The 12,603-nt window shown below is 44.6% G+C and overlaps 1 protein-coding gene across 1 annotated transcript in view; it reads left to right on the forward strand.

The window, feature by feature from the left end:
* The window catches only part of RIMKLA (ribosomal modification protein rimK like family member A), a 35,986-nt gene extending 23,641 nt beyond the window's left edge, over positions 1 to 12,345 (forward strand). The window contains exons 4-5 of the mRNA XM_004001855.5: positions 4,782 to 4,985; positions 8,806 to 12,345. Of these exons, the coding sequence (XP_004001904.4) occupies positions 4,782 to 4,985; positions 8,806 to 9,287 (686 nt within the window). The 3' untranslated portion in view covers positions 9,288 to 12,345. The remainder of the gene's footprint in view (positions 1 to 4,781; positions 4,986 to 8,805) is intronic.
* Positions 12,346 to 12,603: the final 258 nt, after the last annotated feature.

The raw sequence follows: 12,603 nt of genomic DNA on the forward strand, positions 1-12,603 counted from the left end.
TCTCTTTCCCTCTCTTCCAAAGTTAATCACTCTTCCCTTTGGGTTTCCAAAGCGCTTCATCCTTGCCTCTAGCATAGTACTGTGCTTTACGACAGGTATAGATTTCTGTGCCTTTTCCCCTTTTCTACTGCAGCTGCTCGGAGGTGGGAACTTGGTCTTGCCCATCTCTGTCCCCAGAACCTCCTACGGTGCTCAGGACACAGTAGTTGAAGAGGATGTGTGCAGCCAAAAGTAGTTCCCCTCCCCTGTGGTGTGTGAGCGGGTACCTCCTGATGATACCCAGATGGCATCCTTTACTGCCCAGGGCATCTGGAGTGACAGGAGGTACCCTGGGTGGACATGGAATGAGCAATTCCCATGAACCTGACGCCCACCCTGCTCTTGGTCTTCACGGTGTAGAGGGTAGAGATGTTGCATTGCAGCGTGATGATCACTGTGGCATGCAGGTCCTAGCGCCTGTTTCAGCCTCACCGAGGGCGGGGCCCGCTCTGCCCTGAGGCAGGGAAGGCTTCAGTGGAAGGAAAGGAGACTTCAGTTGGAATGTGGAATTTGAACTGGGTAAGCAGCATGCAGCAGCCGGGGTGGGCAAAGCAACCGGGGAAAGGAGTTGAGGAGTAAGAGAAATGAGTTGGGATGGTGAGGTGGGGCTCTGAATACTGTTCAGATATACTGCAGTGCAAAAATGCAGTGTCTCAACTAGTTTTTTTTATTGTCGTGAAATATACGTGAAATAAAATTCAACTGATATTTATTGAGTGCCCACAAAGTGCCAGGGGGATACAGAAAGGAGCAGAACAAAACTTCCTGCCCTCAAGGAGCTCACCTTGTAGAAAGGTAAGACAGATGATAAATAAACTAAATAGCAGATGTAGTACTTATATATGTTTTTAAAATTAAGAGATAATTCATAAAACAAAAAATGTACCATTTTATGTTGTACATTTATGAGGATTTTAGTATTTTTACTCTTCTGTACAACCATTGTGTAAATAAATGTTAGTCGCTCAGTCATGCCCAATTCTTTGCAACTTCATGGACTGTAGACTGCCAGGCTCCTCCTCTGTCCATGGAATTCTCCAGACAAGAATAGTAGAGTGGGTAGCCAGTTCCTTCTCCAGGGGATCTTCCTGACCAAGGGCTCGAACCCAGGTCCCCTGCATTGCAGGCAGATTCTCTGCTGTTGAGCCACCAGGGTAGCCTCCACTATCTAATTCCACAATATTTCCATCACCTCCAGAAGAAGCCCTGTACTTGTCAAAGGTCAGTCCCAGTGGTCCCTCCCCTAGTCCCTGGCAACACCTAATCTACTTTCTGTTTCTATGGATTTGCCTCTTTTGGATGTTTCATATCAATGGAACCATACAATATGTGGCCTGTGTCTGGTTTCTTTTAGTGTAACGTTTGTCAGGATCATCCATGCTGTAGAATGGATTGGTTTTTTATCCTTTTTACGACTCAATAATATTTTATATGGAGATGCCACATTTTGTTTATCTGTTATCCATTGATGGGCATTTGGGTTGTTTTCCTTTGTGGCTATTATGAATAATGCTGATGTGAATATTTATGCACATATGTGTGAACACATGTTTTCATTTCTCTTGGGTATATATATACACCTAAGAATGGAATGGCAGCGTCATATGGCAACTCTGTGTTTAACATTAGAGAAACTACCAATGTTTCCCTACAGTGATGTTCCACTACAGTTACGCCATTTTATATCCCTACCAGCAATGTATGAGAGTTCTATTTTCACCACATACTAAATAAAACTTTTATATTAGGCATGTTAATTGGCCTAGGCAAGTGATGTAAATGGTCACCATACCGCCACCATAAAAACAAGTCACAAACCACAAAGAACAAAAATGCATGTTTGCCAAGCATTAGTAATATATAGGTCTATTTTACAGATTTATTTTTAAATTTTTAAAATCTTTTTTAATTGAAGTATAATTGATGTGTAACATTATATTAGTTTCAGGTGTTCATCATAGTGATTCAATATTTGTATATATTGTGAAATGATCACAGTAAGTTAATATCTGTCATAGGTACAGAATTTTTTTCCTTATTATATAAACTTCTAAGATTTACTCTCAGCAACTTTTAAATGTGTAATTTGTTTTTATTACAGTTTTAGCCCTTACATCTGGAGTGTTTGATCCATTTTGAATTCATTTTTGTATATGGTGTGATGGAGTCAAATTTCATTCATTTGCCTGTGAATATCTAGTTTTCCTGGTGTTATTGTTGAAGAGACTGTTGATTCCCCACTGAATACTCTTGGAACTCTTGGCAAAAATCCAAAATTGACCATCTGTATGAGGGTTTATTTTGGGCTCTCAGGTCTGTTTCATTGATCTGTATGTCTGTATATCTGTCCTTATGTCCTTGTGTGTGCGTGTGTGTATTAGTCACACAGCATGTCTGACGACCTCATGGACTGTATGTAGCCCAGCAGGCTCCTCTGTCCATGAGATTGTCGAGGCAAGAATCCTGGAGTGGGTTGCCATTCCCTTCTCCAGGAAATCTTCCAGATCCAGGGATCGAACCTGGATCTCCCGCATTGCAGGCTGATTCTTTTGCCATCTGAGCTGCCAGTAGAAAGTTTTGAAATTGGGAAGTTCAAGTCCTCCAACTTTGTCCTTTTTCAAGACTGTGTTGGCTATTCAGTTCAGTTCAGTCGCTCAGTCGTGTCTGACTCTTTGCGACCCCATGAACCACAGCACACCAGGCCTCCATCACCAACTCCCGGAGTCCACCCAAACCTGTCCCATAAATTTACATATAAATTTTAGGATCAGCATATCAATTTCTCCTTCCCTGGTGGCTCAGATGGGAAAGCGTCTGTCTACAGTGTGGGAGACCTGGGTTTGATCCCTGGGTTGGGAAGTTCCCTGGAGAAGGAAATGGCAACCCACTCCAGTACTCTTGCCTAGAAAATCCCATGGACGGAAGAGCCTGATGTCCATGGGGTTGCAAAGAGTCGGACACGACTGAGCGACTTCACTTTCTTACTTATCAATTTCTGCAGTAAAAGGAAGTTGGAGTTTTGGTAGGGATTACGTTGAATCTGTAGGTCAATTTGAGGAGTATTTCCATCTTAACAATATTGTCTTCCAATTTTTGAACATGGAATGTCTTTCCACTTATTTCAGTCTTTAATTTCCTGCAAAAATGTTTTGTAGTTTTCTGTGAATAAGTCTTGAACCTGTTCGGCTAAATGTATTCCTTTTGATACTATTGTAAGTGGCATGGTGTTCTTAATTTCATTTTCAGATTGATTGTAACACACAGCATCTGAGGGGCAGTGGATAGTGAGTGAACAAAGCTGTAGCAGTTGTTAGGCTCTGAGATTTATATGGAAATAAATCTTGAGATTTATATGGAAATAAATCTCAAGAAGGCAGTGGACTCATGCAAGATGTGCCCTTCAGAAAGTTACTAATCTTGTGGGCCCTAATTTTCCTTTTCTGTCAAACAAAAAGAGCTATACTTGTCCTAATGCCTTCACAGAGATAGCATGAAATATAAAATATATAATTTTTAAAAATAAAGTATTTGGCACACAGTAGATGATTAAATAATCTTAGTACTCTTCCCCTCACCTCACCCTAGTTTTTTCCCTCCTTACTTTAAAACTGTAGCTCCTTAATTAACTGCAGACTAAGCCCCATATTGGAACCTCTGAGCCAGGAACCAAGGAACCTGTTTTTAGCCCTCATTTCTGCTGAAAATCCTCCAGTGCCTATCACTGAATCCCGGCCATCTGCTGCCAGATGCCAGATCTCCTAGTGCCAAATGTCCAGTGACCAAACCATGTTTTGGAGGTTACTTTTTGATCTTATTCGCCACTGGGGACTGATACCCATCCCTCTTTTTTTTTGAGACTTCAGAAATGTCCCACTCTTTTTAAGGTAGTAACAAATCTTAGGAAGACCATCTCTTTGTTCCGTATTTGTTAACAAGGTTCAGGGTATAGTATGTTCATGTCAGATTTGTAGGGGAAACCCTTCAGGCCCCCTGCTCAGATCTGTTAGCTAATGTGCAAATGGAAAAGCAGATGTCAAGTAATTCAAAAGCGTAAGTGATTCAGGCAGAAAATAAAGAATTTGGAATCAAGTAGGAATGCTTTCCCCAGACGTCAATAGCAGTATGGGTCATTCCTTTTAGAATTAAATGGATATAGCCAAATAATACATTTCTTATGTTTGAAAGTTCAGGACATCTGGCAGTGGCTACTTCTTGAACTCCCATAGTATTCAGCACTGACCTCTCCTAATGCCATATCAGGCTGTGTCATTATCTTTCGTGGTCTCTCTCCATCTCAACTGGGAATTTCTCTAAAGTATGTTCAGTCAATTATGTTCCATAAACATTGATTGACACAGTGTAAGTTTGGGGGATTTAAACAAAAGTGAGTGAGACATGGACTCTGCCAGATCAGCATCCTCCAGTTTTGGAACCAAATTAACTAGATTCTTAAGATTTTATTTCGGCCTCTTCTGTGTGTTTCTGGAATACATTTTTATTTCATTTTGGAAAAAAAAATAAAAAAGCACTGTGAACAGAGAGGGAGGTGCGTAAAACCCAGGGACAATAAAATTTGATGACCATTTGAGAAGACACAAGAGTCAACTCAGAGAAGTTGAAGGGGCCAGAGTGAGGCAGGTTGGGAAAGAATGGTTGACTCTGGACCGGGAGGTGGGATGGCAAGGACCGTGCTCAGAGGCGTGTCTAACTCCTTTTTTTGCTCTTTGTCTTTCTTCTTAAAGGAAAAGGTGTTTTTCTTGCAAGAGATAAGCACCACCTCTCAGACATCTGCCACCTGATCCGCCACGACGTGCCCTACCTGTTCCAGAAGTACGTGAAGGAGTCCCATGGGAAAGATATCCGGGTGGTGGTGGTCGGCGGCCAGGTGATAGGCTCCATGCTTCGCTGCTCCACAGATGGCCGGATGCAGAGCAACTGCTCTCTCGGTGAGGCCCCGGGGCTCAGGGTGGGACTGTTGGTCAGGGGAGGCTACCGGGCTTCCTCATCAGGATGTCTTTGTTGTTCAGTTGCTCAGTCCACCTGTTTGTGACCCCGTGGACTGCAGCGCGCCAGGCTTCCCTGCCCTTCACCACCTCAGGATGTTTGCACCCAGTCCAGGTGTCTTGATCCCTCCGATCTGGTCAGACCCTCTGCGAGGTGCCAGGATCACAGAGAGGAATTAGAAGCAAGCCCTTTTCCTTAGCAGTAAGCAGGCCAGGTGGGGGACAGGTGGGTATACGGGCCGTGACGGAGGTCAAACCAGGGAATGTCAGGACACTGCGATGTGAACCCTATCTCCTAGGTGTTAGGACCTGGCAGTCCCCACTAAACAAGGGAGTGACAGGAGGACTGGTGTTTGAGAAAAACTGACGTCTGGAAAGAGGATGGATTGAAAGCAGAGGAGGGAGGCAAGGGAGCTGAGTTTGGAAACTGCGGCAACAGCTCAGGCCAAAAGTAAGGAGAGTCTAAAACGAAGGCAGTGGGGTTATTCCTTGGGGTTCCAGTGGCTCAGACTCTGCACTTTCACTGCTGAGGGTGTGAGTTCAGTCCCTGGTCTGGGAACTCCTTCGAGCAGTGTGGTGTGGCCAAAAACAGAAAAATAGGAAGAAAGTGAGAAGTAAACCAAGGTAGTGGCAGGAGACAGAGCATATGCTTTTACCTGCATTGATAATTGACATTGTGTTTCTTTTCTTTTTTCTTTAATTGTGTTTTTCTTCTATATTTGATGTTATTAGAAAGCTGCAGTTTGTTTAGGTCGAATGCATAACCCCATCCCATTAACCTTTTCATAAGGCTTGTTTTCTGTTGTGGTGAATGGAGATGGTCCCAGGGGCATGGCAACTCTCATGTTCGTTACAGAAAGCCATTGTCAACTATTGTCATGAGTGGAATTTGTTGGTAATGTGAAAAAATACCCAGTTGTTATTTCCTAAATCGCCAGATGAGTGTATCAAGGCTGGTGACTAATGAAGAAGCCGAAACACCAATCCAGTCCTTCCAGGGTAGATGCTGATAGTGTAAGGATTAATGAAGTCCTTGCCCTCAGGAAGTCTATAGTCCAGTAAAGAAGAAGATGTATGAACAGATCATTGTAAGATACAGTGACTAAAGTGCTGTGACAGAAGCAAATACTAGGCTGAGGTTGACACTGTACCTAGGATATTATCTCATTTAATTTTCATGACACTCCTATGTCTTGCCACAGTATCAAACCTTATATATTATCTGTTTGTCTTTCACAAAATTCATTCCTTAACTGGAAAATACACAGCTTTGTAGTTTATCCATATTGCTTTTTTTTTTTTTTTTTTGATGAACTGTTTTAAAGCTGCCTAAAACCTTTTCCTCATACAGTGTAATAAGTGGTGGAAAGGCAGAGTTAAGGTTTAAGTCATCAGTCTATGAGAATACAAGTGTTGTGTTTTTGTCATTTTTTTAACCACTTGATGTATTCATTTTGGCTATGCTGGGGCTTTGTTGCTTTGCATGGGCTTTGTCTGGTTGTGGTGAGCGGGGGCTCCTCTTCCGCACAGGCACAGGCTTCTCGCTGTAGTGGTTTCTCTCGCTGCAGAGTACGGGCTCTAGAGTGCCGGCTTCAGTGGTTGTGGGCACGGGGTTTAGTTGCCCTGAGGCATGTGAGATCTTCCTGGACCAGGGATCTAACCTGTGCCCCCTGAACTGGCAGGCGGATCCTTATCCTACTGGACCATGAAGGAAGTCCCAAGTGTTATCTTTGCAGGAAGACTGCTACTGCTGCTAAGTCACTTCATCGTGTCTGACTCTGTGCGACCCCATAGATGGCAGCCCACCAGGCTCCCCCGTCCCTGGGATTCTCCAGGCAAGAACACTGGAGTGGGTTACCATTTCCTTCTCCAGTGCATGAAAGTGAAAAGTGAACGTCAAGTCGCTAAGTCACTTCAGTCGTGTCAGACTCTTAGCGACCCCATGGACTGCAGCCCACCAGGCTCCTCCATCCATGGGATTTTCCAGGCAAGAGTACTGGAGTGGGGTGCCATTGCCTTCTCTGGCAGGAAGACTAAAGGGAGCCAATTAAATCTGAGGTCTTAGCTTTTTAACAAGTGTGAGTAAGTAGGCTCTGTCTTGGTATGGGATTTTTGTCTCACAAGCCTCTCTCAGAAAACAATAAGTTAATTTTGTTTCTTCTAGTTTCTTCTAATGCATCCTCAATGTAGAAAAGTTAGGAAATGTGGCACAGTCAAATGAAAAAAGATGTTTATCATTAATCCCACCATCTAGAGACAACCAGTGTTAACATTTTGGTGGTCTTGTTTCTGACAGTGGGTTTTAGGGGTTTTTTTTTTGCGTAATCATGGTCATGCTGCACAGCCTTTATAACTTTTAAGTGTTAATATTTTCCCATGTGATCTCAAACTCACCATCATTTTTAGTAATGGCTGTAAACTATGCTCCTTTCTTCTGTTGTGAGCTACTTAGATGATAATATTTTATTTACCCATCAACAAATATCAAATGACTACTGTATACCAGTATTTTGATTTTCCAGTATTTTGAATAACTCCGCCGTCATCGTATTTGTGCATAAAGCTTTTTTCCCTATTATATAAGGTTATTCCCTTTGTGGTGTGATGACTGGGTCAGAGAATATAAACATTTTTTTAAACTCTAGAAAAGAGTATTGCTTTCATATTACTTTCTCAAAGAGTGTCCTGATTTCCAGACCTTTTGTGAGTAATAAAAATGCCCATTTCGCTGCCTCTCGCCAGCATACCCCCCTTCCTTTGAAAGGTCATTTGACTCATCAGTTGGTGTCTGGTATTGTTGCCAAAATTTGGCCTCTGTACACTGGGACTGGATTAAATCTCAGAGACCGAGTTTTGGGAGAAGTAGAAAGAAATTTTACAGGTAACTCAGTTGGTAAAGATCCACCTGCAATGCAGGAGACCCCGGTTTGCTTCCTGGGTCGGGAAGTTCCCCTAGAAAAGGGGTAGGCTACCCACTCCAGGATTCTTGGACTCTCCCTGGTAGCTCAGATGGTAAAGAATCCTCCTGCAGTGTGGCAGAGCTGGGTTCAACCCTAAGTTGGGAGGATCCCCTGGAGGAGGGCATGGCAACCCACTCCAGTATTCTTGTCTGGAGCATGCTATGGACAGAGGAGCCTGGGGGGCTACAGTCCACAGCGTTGCAAAGAGTCAGACACGACTGAGCAACTAAGCACAGCACAGCACCGAGAGAAATCACTTTATTGCTTTGCCAGGCAAAATGGGCCACAGTGGGCCAATGCCCACAGGACCACGTGTCCCACCCTGGAGGAGTAGTGAGGAGTCTCGTAGTATTCAGGCAGCTGGGCATGATCAGCTCATGGACATTCTTCTTACTGATCAGTGATGAGATAATGGGGACACAGCATCATCAACCTTCTGGTTCCTACTGGTCTGGGGTCTACATGCTGTGGACAGCATACAGTTAACTTCTTCAGCCTGTTGAGGGTTTCAGTATTTGCAAAACAGCTCAAAGGACATGGCTCAGAATATTATCTATAGTCCTTGAGAGAAAGCTAAAGGTCCTTGCTTTGTTTAATGGCTAAAGTGTTATTATTTTGTCTTGCTGGACTGTTTTCCTTTCTTTCTGCATGTTCTCGCTTCTCTGATTAAATTTATTCTTTGACTAAAGTTTTTCTACAGACAAAAGGCAGGCGGAGAACCTGGGTGAGGGTCTTTTCTGGGAAGCCCCCGTAGGATCCTGCTCGATTAGTGTCACCGTTACATCACTGTGATTTCCCCACAGGTGGCGTGGGCGTCATGTGCCCACTGACAGAACAAGGCAAGCAGCTGGCTATCCAGGTGTCCAACATCCTGGGCATGGACTTCTGTGGCATCGATCTTCTTATCATGGACGATGGCTCCTTTGTGGTGTGTGAGGCAAATGCCAACGTGGGCTTCCTAGCCTTCGACCAGGCGTGCAACTTAGATGTGGGCGGGATCATTGCAGACTACACCATGTCCTTGCTGCCCAACAGGCAGACCGGGAAGATGGCCGTCCTCCCAGGCTTGTCTAGCCCCAGGGAGAAGAAAGAGCCAGATGGCTGTGCTTCAGCTCAGGGAGTTGTGGAGAGCGTCTATGCCATCAACAGCGGGTCTACCTCCAGCGAGAGTGAGCCTGAACTGGGAGAGATCCGGGCTTCCTCAGCCAGCACAGCGGGGGCCCCGGTGCCTGACCCCAGCTACAACATTAACACCAGGATTGCTTCAGAATTAAAACTTAAGTGAATTCCTGCTTTTTGGCAGCACTGAAACCAAATCCTACTGCTTCCCTAGTAGTTTTGAGCGAATAAAATCTGGACTAGTGTGATTTCATTTGCACAGAAACTAGAAATCCCATCTGGGCCCTCGGCATTCTTTCTAATGATGGTTTAAGCAAATGGCCTAGCTTTGTGGTTTTTACAAACACTAGTATGAAAACCCTCACCGAGAACGACATCCCGACCGACTGGTTCGAGACCAACGTCTGCTGCGAGCACTCGAACGTGACGGCTGCCTCGGGGCTCTGACTCTGCTGTGCTTTGGCTTGTAGCAGTGGAGCCCGTTAAGTTGGAACTGCTCCTGGAGACACTGTGCAAAAGAGCAACCACCCGACAGAGGCACGTGCAGAAGAGGTGGAATGTGACTGCAGTTGTGTGCTCTTCATTAAGAGTGTGTGTGTGTGTGTGTGTGCACGCCCATGTGTGTGTGAGAGAGATGCTCAGAGAATACGCAGTCCCAGTGCTGTTAAAGAATCAGTCTCTGCTCCCCATCAATCACCGTCTTGACCATATTTCTCTGACACTCAGGATATGGTGTTTCAAAGGGAGCTTCCTCATTAGCATCTTCAATGAAGCAGTTTGTAGAAAGTGAGATTGAGCATCCTTTGACTTCAGTGGTTGGCAGACATCCTGCTGTGTAACTGGGGCTTTCTACAAACTGCCAAGTATATAGACCCCGCTTCAACTAACGCCAGCCCCAGCAGCCTCTTGCACCTTTGCTGCCTTTGGCCTCAGCTGGAAATGCATTTCAATGAGCTAGTGGCCACACACTTCCTTCCTTAAGCGTGCACTAGAACACCATGGACTTCTTTTCAGTGGACTCCTGTTCACTTGACATCAGAAGCCAGTGGGTTTTTAATCCTAGAGAGCTACTGAAAAATAATCATTCCCCCCTTCCTCTGCTGAAACTTGGTGTACTTAGCTATAGGAGATTTTCTCATACGAGTTGGTGTTGTGGGCCTGTTGGGTAGATAGAGCCATTGGAAACACACTCCAGTCCCATTGACATACTAGTCTTACCCAGGTTAAGACTACCCATACTAGTCTTACTAGTCTTACTTTTCCACACTGGGGAGATTCAGGTATCAAGGATAACTCATTGCACATCTTATGGGGGGATGCTGAAGAGAAGTGGATAATGTTGACATGACACCAAGTGCTTTCCCTTTTAACTCTTCTAGCAGTAGGTGATGACCCTTCCCTTGGGAGAAATCACAGAGATGGAGTCTTCCATTTCTGTTTGTATGAAGTATGACAGAAATGAACACAGCTACCTTTTTAACCAAATAAACTAGAACATGTGCACTCAAGAGACACCCTGGTCGTACTTACTTCCTTGGGAGACCTTACTCTTGAGCTGCAATGTTCCATGTGCCAAGACCACATAGACTTCCTGTTTGGAATTATCTTTGAAGCCATGCAAGAAAAGAGGCCTCACCACCTTATAGTCAGACCTCATTTTTCACATCACTCCTCCCCAGAGGTCATCCCAAGCTCCATCACTCATTTTACGTAGACTTCTAATGCTCTTTGGCTGTTAAAAAAAATCATTCCTCAAAAAAGAAATCTACCCTTAAAGGACAAAGACCAACAACATTAAGGAAGCTTACAGGTGGATAGCTCCAAGGAGGGTCCTAGAAATGTTCTGAGTAAGGCTAGCTTCCCTCGACTAAACACACATCTTCCCAAGGTGACTAGTTTGAAGGCAGCAACACCCATTTGGGTGTATGAATTCCTGAACTTCTGTAATGTAAAATGTGTGTCAAGTCAAACTAGTCCGTTTTCTTTCACAACACATTTAAATAGAAACTGGCTTTGAAAATACTGTGGCTAAAATCAGATCTCACTAAGTAACAGTTGTACAGCTGAACACTGGCACCGTGTAATGGAAATGCACTACACAGCCGTAGTTTAAATACAGTCAACATAAGGTGCATGCCACTGAGCTGCGACTCCAGCCATGTGTCTGTACAGTTGAAAAATGATAATCCTTCACCTTTAGTATAGGTTAAGACATGTACCTTATCTTTACCACTCAGGGTGGGTTTAGCAGAATGGTTCTTGGTCTGTTCTCGTTGGAATTGGCCGGATGCTTTCTATGTAAACCTCTGAACCAAGTGATGACCTGCTGGAAGCTGCATCCACTCCTTCCCACAGTTTAGTGTAAGCTCAGTCTCTCCATTTTACCTAAGGGGATGATAGTGGGCCCCATCCTGAGCAGAGCAGCTAGAGGATGCTTCCAGAGTTGTCAAGAGGGGCCCGTTTTCCAGCTGCCAGTGACATCTGTAGTCATTGGCATCATTGCTCGGAACCCAGGCCTGTCTAGAAGCAGAGAAAGCTGGGGCACAGCTGGGTCAGAGCCTCGCTCCAGGATTTCCCACTCTGGCTGTGGGCCCTGTGAACCTCAGCCAGATGGCTGGGCCGACCTCGTCACAGCTACCCACAGGGCCTGCTGGAGGGAGCATGGGGCACAGAGCACCTCCTCATTCTGATTCTCCCCTTCAACAGCTGATAACCCTATACAATCAAGTTGACTCTAACCTCGATTTTTCCATTCTTCTGATAGGGGCTATGCCTATCTTATTTACCTCTTGAGGGCGGTGTGCTTTGAGCTTGAAGTGAGTGAATTAATGAGACTGCCTTATGTGGGAGGTGGTAGAGAGATGCCTATAGCATCTGGTTTTTAACAGTTTCCCATCACCCCTCCTCTGGGAGGAGTTAAAGAAAGAGACCATACATTCTTGGCATTAGCACACTAAACAGTGGTGGGGGGCCTGAAAATGGATGCAGCTTCTCAGAGGTCTTATGACCTGAAAGGAGTAATGTATTCAGCCTTCTGGATGTATCGTATGTAACCTGAAACTCTTGACTGCTGTATCAACTAACAGTCTTCCTTATGTAACATAAATTGCAGTGTCTGAATACAGTCTTCCCATTATCTGGTAGTAGCATCTTGAAACTGGTCAAAACTTGAATGCCAATAGCTCAGTCACTCAGAATATATATGATTCTGCACTTTGGAAAAATGTCTTCATGCTGTTCGTCTGATTGCTGAGGGTTATGGGTATCCCCCCCTGAAGGTGGATTTGAGGCTTTAGGTCGTGAGGGTCTGATCGACAATGTAAGTGGATCATAAGCCATTAATGTCACGATTGCAGACTCAGTGCCTGCAACTCAAAGGGGATTCCATGACCACTGGGGAAGGGATGAGGAAGAAGGGGAAAGGATGAGGAAGAAAGAGAAGGAGAAAGGTCTGGAATAGTTTTGTGACATTTTGGTGGAAG

This window comes from Ovis aries, chromosome 1 (genome assembly GCF_016772045.2).
Source record: "Ovis aries strain OAR_USU_Benz2616 breed Rambouillet chromosome 1, ARS-UI_Ramb_v3.0, whole genome shotgun sequence".
NCBI classification, from domain to species: Eukaryota; Metazoa; Chordata; class Mammalia; order Artiodactyla; family Bovidae; genus Ovis; species Ovis aries.